General features: G+C 40.0%; 1 protein-coding gene across 1 annotated transcript in view; it reads left to right on the forward strand.

The window, feature by feature from the left end:
• Window positions 1-20,236, forward strand: part of dnajc2 (DnaJ (Hsp40) homolog, subfamily C, member 2) — a 51,659-nt gene that overhangs the window by 22,473 nt on the left and 8,950 nt on the right. Inside the window, exons 7-10 of the mRNA XM_048554231.2 lie at window positions 3,520-3,585; window positions 5,454-5,545; window positions 8,784-8,905; window positions 18,997-19,146. Coding sequence (XP_048410188.1) covers window positions 3,520-3,585; window positions 5,454-5,545; window positions 8,784-8,905; window positions 18,997-19,146 — 430 coding nt within the window. The remainder of the gene's footprint in view (window positions 1-3,519; window positions 3,586-5,453; window positions 5,546-8,783; window positions 8,906-18,996; window positions 19,147-20,236) is intronic.

Genomic DNA, 20,236 nt, shown 5'->3' on the forward strand with positions numbered 1-20,236 from the left:
TTCTCTGATTTTGTACTTAACTGAGGAAATTTTACTCTACACAGCCGGACCCAGAACTTTTCTTATCTGTTTGCTGGGAAGATATTTTTAAGCCACTTGTTGAGAGATATGACACATCTCTGGAGCATATGGGACTTGAACCAGGGCTTTCCGGCACAGAGAATGCTACCACTTCTCTGCAAGAACCCCTCTGTTTAATGGGTACACTGTATCATGTACAGATTCCCTTTTTTAAGTAGGCAATCAGGTAATTAACATCTAATCTGTGTTTTAATGTTGGTCATAGCTGCAGATTAGAGGAGCATTTGGAAATTATGTAGATTCATTCTAATTGATTTTGAGTGTAAATTGGTGGGTGGCATGCTCCTATCTACATCAGTGGAACTGAGGTGGAGATGGATGAGAATGTCAAGTCCCTAGGAGTGATGATCACCATCAATCTGTCCTGGACAACCCATGTTTAAGGCACGACGCTGCCTCTATTTCTTAGGAGGCTAAGGAAATTTGGCAGATCTGTAAGGACTCTTATCAGCTTTTATAGGTGCACCATAGAAAATATGCAGTCTGGATGCATTGCATCTTGGTGTGGAAACTGCTCTGCCCAGGATCGTAAGAAACAACTCAGAGTTGTGAATATAGCCTACACTATCACACAAGCCAACCTCCCATTCATTAACTCCATCTACACTTTTCACTGCTTTGGAAAGGCAGCCACCGTCACCATGGACCCTCCCAGCTTGATTTTAATCTCTTCCACCTCTTCTGTCAGGTAGAAGATCCATAACTTAAACACCTGAACCAACTGGTTCAAGATCAGCATCTTCCCAGCTCTTATTAGGCTTCTGAATGGACCTCCCAAATTTCAAATCTAATGTTGATCTTGCTTTTGTGCACCTTCTTTGAAGCTGTTAACATTGTATATCTTGCCCTGTTCTATCACCCTATCAATTTTGTGTAGTACAACCTATCTACCTGCACATAAAACAAAACTTTTCACTATACCTAGTACATGTAACACTAATAAATCAAAATAAATAAATTGCTAAATCATAAATACTTCTAACATCAAAAACACTGAACAATTAAAAGAATGCTAAACAATCAGATCAACACATCTTATTTCAATACTGATGTTTTAAAAATTTGACTCATAAACTAGTCAATAAATATGACTTAGTGGAAGCGCTCTCACTTGTAAATCACTGTCCGGAAAGTTGAGTATATTGTCTAAATTGTTACCTCTTTGGAAGGCTGGAGACTGGTGTGTGTCAGAAATGCTATCAGAAATATTAAAAATTAGGTTCCATCTGGTTTCTTGTGGATGCAAAAGATCCTATTGCACATGTTGAAGAAAGGTGGAACTTTCTCTAGTTGGTCCAGGAAAACAGTCCTCTTTCAACTAATGTCACTCAAAAAATGTTACCTAGTCATTTAGCTTTTTGCTGTTTGTAGAACATGTCATTGACTGCTATGTTTTCCTAGTTAGAATAGTGGACTTATTAATGTACTTATTCTGAAACATTCTAGGGTGTTCTGACATCATGAAAGGCACAGGGAGATTCTTGATATGTTTCATTATGTTATATGTTTCATAAAATCACAGAATTATTTGCCTCTGAAGGATGCCAGCCTTTTTGAAGAGTTAACTCCACTCCTGTCTTTTCCTCTCATTTCTGCTTTTAATTTTTTTCCCCTACTTCTTGTTCAGTTTATCTTAGTTTGGTAGTGTGTTTTAATTCCTATTCCTTCTGTTTTGTTTTAAAGGTTTTTGTTATCTCTGGTTATTTTGCCAATCACCTTACATCTGTGATCTCTGAGAGCAATCCTCCACCACTGGGAATATTTTCACTTTACTTACTCTATCTTCAATGATCTTGGATAGCTTTATCAAGTCTCTTCTTCTCTTTCTGCTCTAATGCTCTAACCTAGCTCTTTCAGTCTGTTGATGCGACTGTAATTCATCGTTCCTGGAGCCATTATAGTAAATCTCTTCTGAGATTTCTTTAGGAAAGTTTTCAAATCTTTTCTGGAATGGACTAAATTTTAGGTACTCCCTGAGTGTTTCAGAAATTGTGGGCTGTCACTTTAGCAAATGTGCTCACCTGGCCATCATAAGCTGATCACACAATCACATTGATTTGTAGCATGACATCACGCTATTGAACAATAATCACTGGATGGCATTTTCAAGTTGGCAGCATAATTTGGAAGCAGACTGAATAAAAAACAACCCCAAAATATTAAGTTTAATCTTGATCCTTTCATAGCTTATTGAAACGGAATCAGGAAAGCTTTAAAAGGCACACAGTTCTGTGCGTTCACTGACACTGGAGTGACATTATAAAGAGGGTTAGTATTTAAATGTAGTATTTATGTGCAATGCTAAATTACTGTTGTGGTTGGCAGAGTTAAGTCCAGAAATTTACAAGCAACAAATAATGGGAGTAACTGAATGTGTTAAATTCAGTACATTGCAAAGGCTGGGGCTGGTAACTTTTTTTTTACCAAAACAAATTCTATAATACGAAGGAAAATTGATTTCTGCAAAAACATTGCAGTGTTTTTCCTCCTCTACAAATTTTCTTCACCATAGCTATTCCTCTCAGTATCTCAAGCATTGTCGAATTGTCTCAAGTTATTACGTTTGTGTATGATGTGTACTTCTTACGGGGGTTAAGATTATAGACACAATAATTGCTTAGAATTTGCCTTTCTGCCTCTCTTTTTAAAAAAAAATACATATCTACTTCATATGGTATATAAAATGTATTTGATACGGTTGGCAACACATTTACCTCCCAGTCAGAAGGTTGTGGTTTAAATCAGTCTTCCAACAAGTAACCTGCTGATACTTCATATAATATTGTTGAAGGTACAGTCTGTTAGGTGTCATGTTAGACTAGGCTGCTAGCTGTTTCGATATAATGGAACAGCCTACTTTCTGAGAGCTTGCTGTGTGTGAATTGGCTTCCAATCGATAAGTGACTGCACATCATAAAGCAATTCATTGATTGTGAAATATTTAGGACATCCTAAATATGTGCTGTTGGACCATGTATGGAGCTTTATTCTGCCTGTAGGCATGCCAGGTAAATTTCAAAGTACAAAAGCAAAATACTGGAAACCTGAAATGAAGCAAAACTTTGGAAATATTAAGCAAGTCTGGTTGCATCTTCGGAGAGAAAACTGTTTCGCAGAGTTAACATTTCAGGCTGTTGACCTTTCAACAGAACTGGAAGAAACACCTAACCTAAGGAATGGACATTGGCTCGGAACATTAAATCTACTTTCTCAGTGGATACTAAATTATGTGCTGAGCATTTACACCACTCTGACTTTATTTCAGATGTTTAGAATGTAGTCATTGATGCTTGAATGAATTCTCCAAAGTGCACAAACTCTTAATTGCTGTGGAGCTGCGCTTAGCTTCATTTTGTTCAATATGATCGTTATGTAGTATCGTCATGTATTTGCTAGATTGTTTTGTGGCTAATGCTTAGTTTTTTAAAAAACGTTCAGGTATAATTTTGATTCTTGGCGGGAATTCTCTTACTTAGACGAAGAAGAAAAAGAGAAAGCAGAATGGTATGTGATCTCTTAGTCATACGTTTGTTTCTGTCTGATGTTTTTAAAAAATTGACATGATTATTGGAGAAACATTGTGTGTACATCCTCCAACTTAGTGGAGCCATTGGCTCACCAAAATCCAAATTAGCCAATTGAAACTTTACTGTTATTAATTAATGAAGCAATGAAAATGTTTGAAAAAAGAATTGAGCTGGAATATTATGTCCCAGCTTACCCACTTCAAAGGAGGCAAGCTCCTGGATAAAATTGGATAGATGTACACCTTCCTCTAACCCAACCATCCTATCTCCCCATCCAATTAAAACAAAATCTGGAATTTTTTTTAATGTGACTGCATATTTCCCCTTAAATGGTCATTCTTTGTACAAACTTAACAGGTTTAACAGGATAATTGGCGATGGATTCATCTGAGTACGATTCAGTTAACAGAATTGGCATCCTTATAACTGCACTTGCAAGTCAGAATTTCTGGTTGTAGATCAGAAACATTAATGCTAACCGCCTGTGAAGTTTCCTCCTTTACACCACTCAGTCCCTGTAGAAGCTAATACTATGTCTGGGGCCTGTGCCAAAATTTTAACTTTGTTCAAATAATTCCATGCGGACTTTGGTTTGAAACCTGAATCTTCCCATTTGTGCATAACACCCAATGCATTCACCACTGGGTCAGCTTACGCAGTTTTTGTAAATTAATATTATAGTTTCAACTTTTACCATCATGGTGTAATTGTAGGTTATTGCTGCAGTTTCCAAACTTACATAAAAGTTAACAATCCATGGAACAACATATTAGAACATCGCTATGCCACCCCCTGTGATTTAGACTTAAACTATTTAAAACGTAAAAGTATTAATAATTGATAATTATAAAATGATTATTGGGAGACGATGGCCTAGTGGTGTTATTGTTGCACTGCTAGTTCAGACCCAGGTAATATTCTCGGGATCCGGGTTCGAATCCCATCCTAAAAAATGGCAGATTTGGAGTTCAGTAAAAATCTGGAATTAATAGTCTAATGATGACCATGTTGGAAAAACTCATCTGGTTCAATAGTGCTCTTTCAGGAAGGAAACTGCCATCCTTGCCTGGCTTATATGTGACTCCAGACCACAGCAATGTGGTTGACTCTTAACTGCCCTCTGGGAATTAAATGATGGTCTAGCCAGTGAAGCCCGCATCCTGTGAATGAATTAAAAATACGTGATTTTTTTAAATTTTAGAAATATTTGTCCTTTTTGCTTTTTCAAAAAGAGTCCATTCAACTGAGCCTGCTTCTCCTAGTTTTTTTTTAATATATTTATTTACTGGATAAGGGCATCACTGGCTAGGCCAGCAGGAAATTAAGTGTCAGTCACATTTCAGGTAAGGCTGGTAGGTTTCATCGCTAAAGGATATTAATGAACCAAACGTCAGTGGATTCATGGTCATCATTACACTCTTCTAGATTTGTTTATTGATTGCATTCAACTTCCCCTACCCGCCAAGGCGGGATTTGAACTACTGTCCCCAGAACATTCCTGGGTCTCTGGATTAACAGTCCAGCAATAATACCACCAGGCCATGATGTCCCCTTAATTTGTTGTTTGCATTGTCAAAGCTTGAAGTTCATTTGACACGTATTTCCAACTGCTTTAATTTAATAAATGCTGCTCTTAACTACACTTATAATTTTGGTCAAATTTTGCAAATTTGATGGCTTGTCTGTAATCTGCAGTTCTTGAAATGTACACAGATGAATTGACAGATTGAACAGTTTCAACACAAACTCAGCATGATTTGCAACCTCATTCACACTTGTTCAAAGATTTAGGAATGTATATTCGTTAATTTTTCTGTTTGATTCGTTGATTTTTCTGTTGTGTAGCCGAGATGAGAGAAAATGGATTGAGAAACAAAACAGGGCAGCGCGTGCACAAAGGAAAAAAGAAGAAATGAATAGGATAAGAACACTAGTTGGTAAGTTTAGATTATTTTTGAAAACCTCTTTATAAGCTCCTGCAATTGGAAAATATTTTTTGAATTTGAATTACTGCTAGTTTAGTATTTCAGGTGTAAAACGTTTTTTCTGCTTACTAAATTGCATAATTGAATTAATAAATTGATACAAAGCAATGGCTAACTGATCTAATAGGAGAAGAATAATATTTTTGTAAGATAAGATTCAACAAACCTTCCCCTTTGTCTCCTGCTTATAGTTATCACTATCTCAATTACATCACTATTGAGATGGGTTGAGTGGAGGACAGAAGGAAAAATTTAGAGGGTCTTGGCAAATAGTGTATTTGTCTCAACATCAAGGTCCTGAAATAAATGGATGAATATTGTAATATTTTGGAAGAATTGCAAAAGGTCAGAATGCAGGTACAGCAAGTAGGTAGGAAAGCAACAGAATACTGTCAGTTATTGTGAGGGGATTTGAATACAGAAGTAGGGAAGTTATTCCTCAATATGCACTGGCATCGGTGTGACAGCATTGGGAGTACTGAGCACAATATTGGTCACCCTTATTTAAGGATGGATCTAAGTACACTGGGGGTAACAGAGCAAAGGTTTATAAGACTAATAGTGGGAATAGGCAGGTTGTCTTGAGAGGAAACATTGTACAGACCAGGCTTCTATACATTTGAATTTAGGAGAGTAAGAGACAACCGGATTGAAACACAAAATCATTAGGATCCTTGACAGGATAGATGGGGAGAAGATGGTTCCTTTTATCGGAGGATTGGAACTAGGAGTCACTGTTTACAAGTTAGGGTCACCCATTTTAAAACAGATTAGGCAGTTTCTTTTTTTTTCGTGAGGTTTGAGTTTTTTGAACTTTTTTAACATGAAAAGATGGTGGATGCAGAGTACTTGAATATTTTTTACGATTGAGGTAGGTAGATTCTTGTTAAGCAAGGGGTCTAAGGGTAATCAGGGAAAGCTGGGAATGTGGAGTTGAGAGGATTTCAATACAGAAGTAGAGCAGTTAGCCTAATCATATTCCTGCCTTGTATATTCGTCTCAAGAATCTGTGCTTTACACACATTGAGGATATTGTGAGCTTCAATATTAGGTAGACTGTGACAGAGTGTGACTTGGAAACCAAGTAAAATTTTAAGCAAATAGGAATTGAGGCGAGATTTTTCATTGGTTGCAGAGGCCAATCATCTCTGCACCAGGTTGCTAATCTAAGTGTTCCTCAAGGCAGTGTCCTTCGACTGAAAACGTTTTCAGCTGTATTATCAGTGTCCTCCCCTTTTGCATAAGGTCAGAGTGATTGCACAATATGTAGTTCATTTCACAAATACGTCTTTGTGCATGTATAGCAAGATAATTGTATATTTGGTTTGATAGTGATAAGTGACATTTGTGCCACACAATTGCTGGACAATAGGAGTGGTATTATTATTGTAAAACTATCCGCTGTCAATAATTTGGGGGCCCACCAGAAACTTAATTGAACCAGTTGAATGAATAATTGTGGCTAAAACAGCAGTTTGAATGCCAGGTATTCTGCAGTGATTGACTCCTGAGAGTCTTTCTATTGCCTTCAAGGCCAAGTTAGGAGAACAATTAATGCTGTTTGTTTACCTGGAATTGTGTGGCTCTCACACTACTTGAGCTTGTTAGCATTTAGGCTATAGCTACCTACTTGATTAGCATCCCGTGGATCACATCAAATAGTCACTGCCTTCACCTCTGATGCAGTGTGGCAGCAGAAGCAAGATGCACTGCAGCAGTTCACTAAGATGATTTCAATACCTCTCCTAAATCCATCACCTCTGCAACATGGAAGGACATGGAACAATGGCATCTCCAACTCCCTCTATGTTTGCTTTGAAATATATTGCTGTTCCTTCCTTGTGCTGGGTCAAAATCTTGGAACTCCCTATCTAACATCACATTGGGTGTACCTAGTTCACATTGACGGCAGCATTTTAAGGAGACAGCTCATCACTATCTCTCTGGAGTAATTAGAAATAAGTGTTGGTCTTCCCAGCAACACTGACATCCTGTGTTTGAATGAAGGTAAAGTGAAAAACCCAAGTGAATAATTAGTGGAATGATTAGTCTAGATTGCAGGAGGACAAGTTAAACGTTAGTCAAAATAATCTATAGACAACATCTTTGGATATATTTGTTTATGAACTAATTGCAAATTTTGTATTTTAGGTTTGCAAGTGGTAACACTTAGTATTTTGAATACTGTTTTTATCGCACTAGAGTTCAGCATTAAATAAGTCAATGTCAACATAAAGTAGAAGAATAGTTTTGTTTTCTCAAAGGGATTAATTATTTGTTTAGTTCTCATAATATTAAATATAGTGGAAAGTGATTCAGGCAGTTAAGATGAGGTTATTTGTAATGGGATTTCTTTTCTTGCAACAATAATTTAGGGAATGACAAGCTTCAGAAGCAAGTAACAAAACTACAAAGTGTCTGCATTACTTATCCTGTATTAATTTTGTTTGCCTCTGAAATTTGTGGATTTAAATCCAACCCCAGGAATTTAGCACATTTTGGACTATTGTTACTTCAGTGCAGTGTACTATTGGAGATAGCTTCCTTTTATATGAGACATTATATGGCTCGTTCAAATGAATGTGACAGATATCATGGTATAATTTGATGAAGCATAGAGTTCTTCTAGGGTCCTGGTCATCAGTACTCTTATCCCGACTAGCGCTACCCAAAACAGTATTCCCATTTGTGGGGCTTTTAGCTGTCGTATTTACATAGTGGTTAAAAAAATTACTGAATTTCGAGATGTGATAATATACTCTGCAATGGTGCCTTCTAATATTACATAATTTCAGCACAATCATTATTTCTGTTTGGCAGCCACTTAGTTCTGTTTGAGCACTTGACACTTGATGTAACAAACGTGCTCATTTCAGATGATTAAAAGGAAATGGACAGTGTTACAAATTCACTTATTTTAGAATCGTAGGCTGGTACAGCACAGTAAAAGATTATTTAATCCATAGCTGTGCACTGTCCTACCCTTTTTAATATTATTGTTTTAATAGCTTTTTCAAAATAATTTATTGTATTGGTCTGTTCCATGCCTTTGGGTTTAATTCATTTAAATACTGGTCTGTAAGCCTGCCATGCATGCAAATATACTGCCAATATTTACCAGTGAACTTTGCAGCATGCAATGCCATACACTACTGAAATACAACATTTTATGTGGTGATTTGCTTGACAGACACTGCTTACAGCTGTGATCCTAGAATAAAAAAGTTTAAAGAAGAAGAAAAGGCAAGGAAAGAAGCAGAAAAGAAGGCAAAAGCTGAAGCAAAAAGAAAAGAACAAGAAGAAAAAGAGAAAGTAAGGATTAGAAGCTTGGTAATATCTATCCAGTTTAATTCTGAATGTGAGTTCTGCTGGAATAATTTTAGGAACAAATGTCATGTGGGGAAAATATAACGTGCCAGAGTTGTCAGTTGCGTGAAGGCATTTCACCTCTGGCTTTGGTTGCTTTGCATTTCTCCCTCTTCCAAATGTACAAGCATCCTCCTCAAAGGCATTTTTGTTAGATTGCCAGACAGTTTTTAATTCCAATTTACCTGTTACAGATTTATCCATACTCCACTAAAATTTGCACCAACTTGAAGTCGATATAAAAATAGTGGAAGTTAGTCTTTTTAGTTTGGTGAACTGTTAATTCTAGTTGCCATTTTTAATTTAGTGCTCAAAATTGCCATTAGAATAACAATTCTGCATTTTAGTTGTGTCCAGGGATCTTCTCTCTCAGGCCTGCCTGTGAGTAATGTAGAGCTTTGTGGTTTTCCCAGATGTAACCTTCTGGCTACTGAAGAGACAACAAACAACTACAGTTAAAAATATATTGTGAAGTAGAATTGGGGAAAGTGTTGATCTGGGATCTGGGTTTTGAGCCTGACTGTTGTTTCTGTCTAGTCAGCTCTCCAATATACAGACGAGGTATAGAAGTCCAGCTGGCGTAGGGTGGAAAAGGAGGGGATGAGTGAGTGATTAGCGAGGGAGGGGTTGATTGAGTGACTGAGGAAGGTGGAGGGAGGACACACATCAGTGTTTGAGGAGGATGGCAGGGTATGGCTAGTTGAGCTGTGTGCCTGTGGATGGAGAGGGGCTTCACTGAGTCTTTCACCAAGAAATAAAGAAAGCTGTACTGAAATCTACACGTAAAATAGTATTTTACTAATTACTTTCAAATGTCACAGAGTTTCACATTTAGAACATAGAACATAGAACAGTACAGCACAGAACAGGCCCTTCAGCCCACAATGTTCTGCCGACCATTGATCCTCATGTGTGCACCCTCAAATTTCTGTGACCATATACATGTCCAGCAGTCTCTTAAATGACCCCAATGACCTTGCTTCCACAACTGCTGCTGGCAACGCATTCCATGCTCTCACAACTCTCTGCGTAAAGAACCTGCCTCTGACATCCCCTCTATACTTTCCACCAACCAGCTTAAAACTATGACCCCTCGTGCTAGCCATTTCTGCCCTGGGAAATAGTCTCTGGCTATCAACTCTATCTATGCCTCTCATTATCTTGTATACCTCAGTTAGGTCCCCTCTCCTCCTCCTTTTCTCCAATGAAAAGAGACCGAGCTCAGTCAACCTCTCTTCATAAGATAAGCCCTCCAGTCCAGGCAGCATCCTGGTAAACCTCCTCTGAACCCTCTCCAAAGCATCCACATCTTTCCTGTAATAGGGCGACCAGAACTGGACGCAGTATTCCAAGTGCGGTCTAACCAAAGTTTTATAGAGCTGCAACAAGATCTCACGACTCTTAAACTCAATCCCCCTGTTAATGAAAGCCAAAACACCATATGCTTTCTTAACAACCCTGTCCACTTGGGTGGCCATTTTAAGGGATCTATGTATCTGCACACCAAGATCCCTCTGTTCCTCCACACTGCCAAGAATCCTATCCTTAATCCTGTACTCAGCTTTCAAATTCGACCTTCCAAAATGCATCACCTCGCATTTATCCAGGTTGAACTCCATCTGCCACCTCTCAGCCCATCTCTGCATCCTGTCAATGTCCCGCTGCAGCCTAAAACAGCCCTCTACACTGTCAACGACACCTCCGACCTTTGTGTCGTCTGCAAACTTGCTGACCCATCCTTCAATTCCCTCGTCCAAGTCATTAATAAAAATTACAAACAGTAGAGGCCCAAGGACAGAGCCCTGTGGAACCCCACTCACCACTGACTTCCAGGCAGAATATTTTCCTTCTACTACCACTCGCTGTCTTCTGTTGGCCAGCCAATTCTGTATCCAAGCAGCTAAGTTCCCCTGTATCCCATTCCTCCTGACCTTCTGAATGAGCCTACCATGGGGAACCTTATCAAATGCCTTACTGAAGGCCATATACACCACATCCACAGCTCGACCCTCATCAACTTTTCTAGTCACATCCTCAAAAAACTCGATAAGGTTTGTAAGGCATGACCTACCCCTCACAAAGCCGTGTTGACTGTATTTGATCAAGCCATGCTCTTCCAGATGGTCATAAATCTTATCCCTCAGAATCCTTTCTAACACCTTGCAGACGACAGACGTGAGACTTACCGGTCTATAATTGCCGGGGATTTCCCTATTTCTTTTCTTGAAGAGAGGAATTACATTTGCCTCTCTCCAGTCCTCAGGTACGACTCCAGTGGAGAGCGAGGATGCAAAGATCTTCGCAAGTGGCGAAGCAATTGCATTTCTCGCTTCCCAAAGCAGCCGAGGACAAATCTGATCCGGGCCTGGCGACTTGTCAATCTTAATGTTTGACAAAATTTTCAGCACATCAGCTTCGTCTATCTCTATCCATTCCAGCATGCACACCTGCTCTTCAAAGGTTTCATTCACTACAAAGTTGGTTTCTTTCGTAAAGACAGAAGCAAAAAACTCATTTAGGGCTTCCCCTACCTCCTCAGGCTCCACACACAAGTTCCCTGTGCTATCCCTGATCGGCCCTACTCTTTCTTTGACCATTCTCTTATTCCTCACGTAAGTGTAAAATGCCTTTGTGTTCTCCCGGATTCCTTCTGCCAAGCCTTTCTCGTGCCCCCTCCTGGCTCTCCTCAGACCATTTTTGAGCCCCTTCCTTGCCTGCATGTAATCCTCTCTAGCTGAACTTGATCCTAGCTTCCTCCACCTTATGTAAGCTACCTTCTTCCTTTTCACTAGAAGCTCCACCGCTCTCGTCATCCAAGGTTCCTTAATCTTACCCCTTCTTGCCTGTCTCAGAGGGACATATTTACTCATCACTCCCAACAACTGTTCCTTAAACCGTCTCCACATGTCTATAGTTCCCTTACCATGGAACAACTGCTCCCAGTCCATGCTTCCTAACTCATGTCTAATCGCATCATAGTTTCCTCTTCCCCAATTAAATAGCCTCCCATTCTGCCTAATCCTCTCCTCCTCCATAGCTATGTAGAATGTGAGGCAGTTATGGTCACTATCACCAAAATGCTCTCCCACCACAAGATCTGATACCTGCCCCGGCTCGTTTCCGAGCACCAAGTCTAGAATGGCCTCTCCCCTCGTCGGCCTGTCAACGTACTGCGTTAGGAAACCCTCCTGAACACACCTTACAAAAACAGCTCCATTCAAATCTTCTGCTCGAAGGAGGTTCCAATCAATATTAGGAAAGTTAAAGTCACCCATTACAACAACCCTACTGCGTGCACACTTTTCCAAAATCTGTCGACCTATGCTTTCTTCAATCTCCCTGCTGCTATTGGGGGGCCTGTAGTAAACCCCTAACGAGGTGACTACTCCCTTGCTGTTCCTAATTTCCACCCATACTGACTCAGTAGGCAGATCTTCCTCGACAAAGGAAGCTTCTGTAGCTGTGATACCCTCTCTGATTAGTAGTGCTACACCCCCTCCTCTTTTTTCCCCCCTCCCTATTCTTTTTAAATGTTCTAAACCCTGGAACATCCAGCAACCATTCCTGCCCATGAGAAACCCATGTCTCTGTTATGGCCACAACATCATAGCACCAGGTACTGATCCATGCTCTAAGTTCATCACTTTTATTCCGGATACTCCTTGCATTAAAGCAAACACACTTTAACCGATCCCTTGGTTCCTTCCCAGGAAAATCCTTCCCACTAGCTGGTCTACCTCTTGCTACTGCCTCACCTGCATCAACGCTCACCTCTGGTATACAGCTCAGGTTCCCACCCCCCTGCCATACTAGTTTAAACCCTCTCGAACTACTCGAGCAAACCTTCCACCCAGGACATTGGTCCCCTTCCAGTTCAGATGCAACCCGTCCTTCTTGTACAGGTCCCACCTTCCCCAGAAGGCATCCCAATTATCAACATATCTGAAGCCCTCCCTCCTACACCAGCTGCGTAGCCACGTGTTCAGCTGCGCCCGCTCCCTGTTCCTCACCTCGCTATCTCGTGGCACCGGTATTAAACCAGAGAACACTACTCTGTTCGTCCTGCTCTGCAGCTTCCATCCTAACTCCCTGAAATCACTTTTTATATCCTCAAACCTATTTCTGGCTATATCGTTTGTGCCAATATGTAACACGATTTCTGGCTGTTCGCCCTCCCCTTTTAGAACCTTATACACCCGATCGGAGACGTCCCGGACCCTGGTATTATTAGTGTTTATCTGTTTAATACAAGTGCTTTAATAACAAATAGTCATAGAGATGTACAACATGAAAACATGCTGACTAGATATCCTAAATAAATCTAGTCCCATTTGCCAGTATTTGGCCCATATACCTCTAAACTTTTCCTATTCATATACCCATCCATATGCCTTTTAAATGTTGTAATTGTACCAGCCTCCACCACTTCCTCTGGCAGCTCATTCCATGCACACACCACCCTCCACAGTGGAAAATCTTTCCCCTTAAGTCCCTTCTAAATTTTCCCCTCTTAGCTTAAACTGATGCCCTTTTTTTGTTTGGACTCTCCGCCCCAGGGAAAAGACCTTGTTTGCTCACCATATCCACGCTGTTCATGATTTTATAAACCTCTGTAAGGCTACCTCTTGGCCTCTGGCATGCCGCGGAAAATAGGTCCAGCCTATTCAGCCTCTCTCCATAGCTCGAACCCTCCAACCCTGGCAACATCCTTTGTAAATCTTTTCTGAACCTTTTCAGGTTTCACAACATCCTTCTTATAGCAGGGAGACCAGGATTGCAGACAGTGTTCCAAAAGTGGCACACCCAATGTACCGTACAGCCACAACATGACCCACAACATAAACTCAGATACTCAATGTGCTGACCAATAAAGGCAAGCATACCAAAGCCCTACTTCACTATCCTATCTACCTTTGACTCCACTTTCAAGGAACGATGAACCTGTACTCCAAGGTCTCATTGTTCAGCAATGCTCCCCAGGTCCTGACCTAATCATTAAGTGTATAAGTCCAGCCCTGATTTGCCTTTGCAAAATGCAGCACCTCACGTTTATCCAAATTAAACTCTGCCTGCCACTCCTTGGTCCATTGGCCCATCTGATCAAGGTCCCATTGTGCTCTGAGGTAACCTTCTTCACTGTCCACTGCAAACTTGCTGTCGATATCCCATGTTCACATCCAAATAATTTTATATAAATGACAAAAAAGCAGTGGCTCCAGCACAGATTTGTGTGGTACACCGCTCGTTACAGGCCTCCAGTCTGCAAAGCAACCCTTCGCCACCACGCTGTCTCCTACCTTCAAGCCAGTTCTCTATCCAAATGGCTAGTTCTCACTGTATCTCCCTTGCTAACCAGTCTGCCACCAGGAACCTTGTTGGTGTTACTGGAGTCCATATGTATCACGTTCACTGGTCTGCCCTCATCAATCCACTTTGTTACTTTTTCAAAATATCACTTAAGTTAGTGAGACACTTTTTCCCATGCACAAAGCCATGTTGACTATCCCTAATCATTCGTTGCCTTTCCAAATGCGCACAAATCCTGAGGAACAGGACTTCCTCCAACAACTTGCCCATCATCGACGTCAGGCTGACCAGTCTATAGTTCCCTAGTTTTTCCTTGCGACCTTTATTAAATAGTGGCACCACGTTAGCCAATCCCCAGTCTTCCAGTACCTCACCTGTGGCTATTGATGATACAAATATTTTGCTGAGGGATCCACCAATCACTTCCCTAGCTTCCCACAGAGTTCTAGGGTATACGTGATCAGGTCCTAGGGATTTATCCACCTTTTATGCGTTAAATGACATACAGCACCACTTCTCCGTAATGAGGACATTTTTCGATGTGTCACTATTGATTTCTCCATGTCTATCTTCCACATCCTTCTCTACTGTAAATACTGATGCAAAATATTCATTTAGTGTCTTCCCCAATCTCCTGTGGTTCCACCCATAGGCAGCCTTGCTTATCTTAGTTACCATTTTGTCCTTCATGTTTTCTTTGGATTCCTTAACCTTGTTTGCCAAAGCCATCTCATGCCTCCTCTTTACCCTCCTGATTTCCCTCTTAAGCATACTCCTACTACCTTTATACTGTTCTAGGGATTCACTCAATCTCTGCTATCTATACCTGGATATATGCTTCCTTCTCATTCTTGACCAAAACCTCAATTTCTTTAGGCATCCAGCAGTCTGTACACCTACCAGCCTTGCCCTTCCCCACAACAGGAACATACTGCCTCTGGGTTCTCATTATCTCATTTTTGAATGCTTCCCATTTTCCAGTTGTCCCTTTACCTATAAACATCTGACCCTAATCAACTTTTAAAAGTTCTTGCCCAATACTGTCAAAATTAGCCTTCCTCCAGTATTAATACTTTAACTTTTAGGTCCAGTCTATCCTTTTCCATCACTATTTTAAAACTAGTAGATTATGGTCACTGGTCCCAAAGTGCTCCCCCACAGCCACCTCAGTCACCTGCCCTGCCTTATTTCCCAAGAGTAGGTCAAATTTTGCTCCTTCTGTAGTTGGTTATCCACATACGGAATCAAAAAAATTTCTTGTACATACTTAACAAGTTCCTCTCCATCCAAGCACTTAATACTTTGGCAGTCCCAGTCTATGTTTGGAAAGTTAAAACCCCCTACCACTCTATTATTTTTACAGATAGCTGAGATCTCCTTACAAATTTGCTTCTCAATTTCCCACCGACTATTGGGGGCTGTATAATACAATCCCAATAAGGTGATCATCCCTTTCTTATTTCTCAGTTCCACCCAAATAACTTATCTGGACGTATTCCCAGGAATATCCTCCCTATGTACAGCATAATGTTATCCCTAATCAAAAACACTACTTCCCATTCTCTCTTGCCCCACTTTTTATCCTCCCTATCGCATCTGTACTCTTGTACATTAGGCTGCCAGTCCTGTCCATTCCTGAGCCACATGATTGCTATGATATCCCAGTCCCAGGTTCCCAACCATGCCCAAAGTTAATCTATTTTACCTGTTAGACCTCTTGCATTGAAATGAATGAAGTTTAACTAATCAGTCGTACCTTATTCTCTGCTTTGTTCCTGCCTGCCCGGACTATTTGTGCACCTTTTCCCAGCTGTACCAGTCCCAGACTGATCTTTTTCCTATCTCCCTGGATGTCCCCTGCTCCCCAACCCCCACTGTAGTTTAATTCCTCCCAAGCAACTCTAGCAGATTCCCCCACCAGTAGAGTTGTCCCCTTCCAATTCAAGTGCAATCCATCGTTATACAACTCACTCTTACCCCAGAAGTTCGAATGATCCAGAAATGTGAATCCATTCCCACAGGCCCAGCCCCGACCCCAGTTCCTCAGCCACACAGCCATCTGCTGTATCCTCCTATCAATACCTACCCTCACTAGCTCATTATATTGGGAGCAATATGGATATTACTACCCTTGAGGACTTTTTTTTTAAATTCCTGCCTAACTTTCTCTAATTGCTTCTCAGAATCTTGTCTTTTTCTCTTCCTATGTTGTTAGTACCAATGTATACAACAAACTCCCACCGCTGTCTCTCCCCTTTGAGAATAGTCTGCACTCTCTTTGATCCTGGCACCAGGGAGTCGGCACACCATTCTGATGCCTCCTTGTTGGCTGCAGAAATATTTGTCTGTGTGTCTAACTAGAGAGTTCCCCATCGCAATCAATCGTTTTGAACCTGACGTACCTCTCATTACATTAGAGCCAGTCTCGCTACCAGAAACCTGGCTGTCAGTGCTGCATTCCTCAGAGTCCATCACCCCCTATTTTCTGAACAGCGTACTTGTTTAGGATGGGGATAGCCACAGGAGACTCCTGCACAACCTGCCTCCCCACCTTTCCCAGAAGTAATCCATCTACCTGACTGTATCTTTTGGTTTATCTCCCTTCCTATAACTGCTGTCCATTACACCCCAGCTCCGTAAATTCCTCATTGTCTCAAGCTACTGCTCCGAACGATCCAAACACACTTCCTGTAGACATAATCATCAGTAACATGGAAATTCTCCCTAATCTCCTCCATCCAACAGGAACAGCACATCACTTTCCTAAAGATCACCATTGCACCTAGTCAATCTACAATCCTAGAAAATTGCACAATCTTATTGCTCTAAAAACACTGCCGCAGGCTGACTTAGGTTTTTATATTTTTAAAGTTTAATCAAGAGACAGATCTCAATAAAATATTTAATCAGAAAAGAACCCACTGTACTCACTATTCTAAATTTACAAAAAAACCGAGTAACGTTACACTTTAAGATAAAGCCACATAGCTGCTCCCCTGCCGTGAGCCACTCCACATGGGTTTCTCTAAGGTCAGCTGTAAATTCAGCTGTTTGTTTATTTTTCTTAGAAGAACTCAGATGCCTAGAGATACTTCACATCAAACAGCAGTGGCAGACAACTGTGCAGATTCTCTGCTGGATCAGACAGCAGTGCAGGTTTATTATTCTGTTTGTTTCAATTCCCACTATGTGGTCACTCACTGCCTTTGTCTCTTCCTCTTTTTTGAAATGCTGCTGTTTTGATTTTTTTCCCCCAAAGTTCCAAAACAATGCAACAGATTATAAAACAGTAACTACTGCTCCGAGAATTCAAGGAAATCAGCTCCAGCACTGAAAATACCTCAAGAAAGGAGCCGCTTTTCGCAGCCACAATTTTTCTCCATCTTCCATTACCCAAAATATTCAATGTTATTAAACCACTTTATTGTTTATATTTTTCTTGGAATCTGGGACTGGGTTTTTCAAAGTTTTTTTCATAATGGATATTCATTCGTGGCAAGTATCATAGCTGGCCAGGTTAGTGTTTGTTCCAGTCAGTAACTTGTTTTTTGCTCATTTACGGGATGAGGGTGTCATTGGCTAGGCCATCATTTATTAAGAGTCAACCACATTGCTTTGGATCTAGAATCACATGTAAGCCAGAACAATTCAGCGTGGCAGTTTCCTTCCCTAACGGACATTGAGCCAGATGGGTTGATCCAATGATTGACTGTGGATTCCATCATCACTAGTCTCTTAATTCCACAGTTTTTTGCTGAATTCAGATTCCACCATCTGCCATAGTGGGACTCGAAACCAAGTCCCTAGAACATTACTTGAGTCTCTGGAATAACAGTCCAGCAGTAATACCACTAGACCATCACCTCCCCCTAAAGTAATTGCCATTCAGAAGGTGGGGAGTTAAAATAGTGTTAAATTGGAAAATAGTTTCCAAAGCACTACCTTTACCTTTGTCCTTTGCTTTCTTTCCCACGTATATAATCCAGCAAGGTCATGTTCTGTTGTTAGTATGGGCTTCATCTTTTATTACTTTCGGTAACTGCCTTGACTGCTGGAATGCTGGGCTCTTTGGTGACAGAAGATATAAAAAGGGAATACTAAAGCACCTTAAGTCTACTAATTCTAGCCACTTGAAATGGTGAGAAGCATTTCCATTTTAGTGCAGATTGTAAAATGTGCTGTAATTCCATGTGACAAGAAGTTCACATCCTTTCTGTTCTTTGGCCAGGCTGAATTCTGTACAATACAAAAATGAATGTTTGTACGTCTTAATTCACTTTAATTGCAAAAAGTGTCAGGTTGTCTTTCATCCTCGTTTGCAGATCAATAAAATGTGGAAAAAAAGTACTAGACCCAAGCCATCACAGATGTGTGAATGTAGGACATGGCACAAAAGCATGCTGTGAGACAACTGAGTAAAGTCAAAAATGGGTTCCAGCACTGTTGTTCAAATAATAAATGCAGCACTTTGACAAGTTTTAAGAAGACTTTTACATTAATTTATCCTAAATATTAATAAAATTATACATTTTTAGACATGGGTTATTTCAAAATACATTTCTTAATGCCATGAATTTTGTGATTTAATTTGGTCTTTAAATCAAACTGATTTAGGGTAAAGGAATCCATAACGCATCAATAAATTTTGCTTGCTCAAACCAAGTTATCTTGGAAGTTTTTCCTCTTTTAGAAAGACATTCAAAATGCTTCTGTTTTTCTTCAAATAAAAGCAAAAACAGGCTGAATTAGAAGTTGCCCGGTTGGCCAAAGAGAAGGAAGAAGAAGCAGCCAGACAACAGGCCTTGCAAACAAAAAAGGAAAAGGAAATACAGAAGAAAGCAATTAAGAAGGAACGGCAAAAGCTGCGTACAGTTTGTAAGGTGTGATGCACTGTTTTATTTTTATGTGGCTGATCTATTCTGGTGCTTGCAATTTGAATATCAAGATAATTTCCAAAGTTAATACAATCATTCCTCTGTAACCATGAGGGTTTCATTCCTGAGAACCCCTGCAAATGATGAAATTCACAAGGCAAAGCTCATTACCAAAATAGGTTAAATGGCTAAAAAATCACAAATATGTGTTCTTTGCCCACCAATGTTGATTTTTATTGTTACTAGTTTTTTGGCGCAGATAGGCGAATTCACAATTTATGATTTCTTCGATACAGAGGATTTACTGTAGATGGAAAATCATGGATTAAATTTGTGATTTACTGTAAAGCAAGTCTCTCTGAAGCAGACAAAGAAATGTAACCCATTAGCATGAGGGCCATGATAAATTAAAAAAAACAGAAATAGCCTTTGTTGGTATAGTATTCTAGTCCTGGGTTTCTCTTGACCAACATCAAATTATGATATAGATTAACACAAATATGTATTAAATTGATAGCAATAGTGCTGTTTACATTTGAATTGGTAGACAAGAGCTTAAGAAATAAAAGTTAATGCCAAACTAGAGAAAAGCAATTTCTTTACATGATGTAGAAAAGCCCTTTTGCAGACTTTTTTGTCTCTACAGTCTCTACCATCCGACTATCCGTTTGCTAATGCAAAATTCACTAAATCAGCCATGATTCCATTTCCAGTTTCCTCCATATATGTCATACTTGGATGGATATTATTACCTTTAAAAAAAAATTCCTGGCAGTCTTTATTTGCTGGTCTTTGAACAGTAGAATTTCTATCTTTTAGTAATTTTTTTGTTGCCTCCAGGTTTCTGTTCTCATTTTTACTCTCACCAGATGCTGCCATGCTGGTATCAATTACATAGTGGCTGAAGCCATTAGTGTTGTTTGTGATGTGACATGCCTAGCTGCTGTCATTAAACATGATAAATACACAATTACAGCTGAAAAATTGCAAAGTCAAGATTTTTCACACATTGTGAAACTGTGTTAATTAAACATCAAATCAGTTGAAAGGAAATTAATAGGATTTTTTTTGTTTGGGTAACCACTTTCTCTTATCA

Source organism: Stegostoma tigrinum, chromosome 25, assembly GCF_030684315.1.
Source record: "Stegostoma tigrinum isolate sSteTig4 chromosome 25, sSteTig4.hap1, whole genome shotgun sequence".
Taxonomy (NCBI): Eukaryota; Metazoa; Chordata; class Chondrichthyes; order Orectolobiformes; family Stegostomatidae; genus Stegostoma; species Stegostoma tigrinum.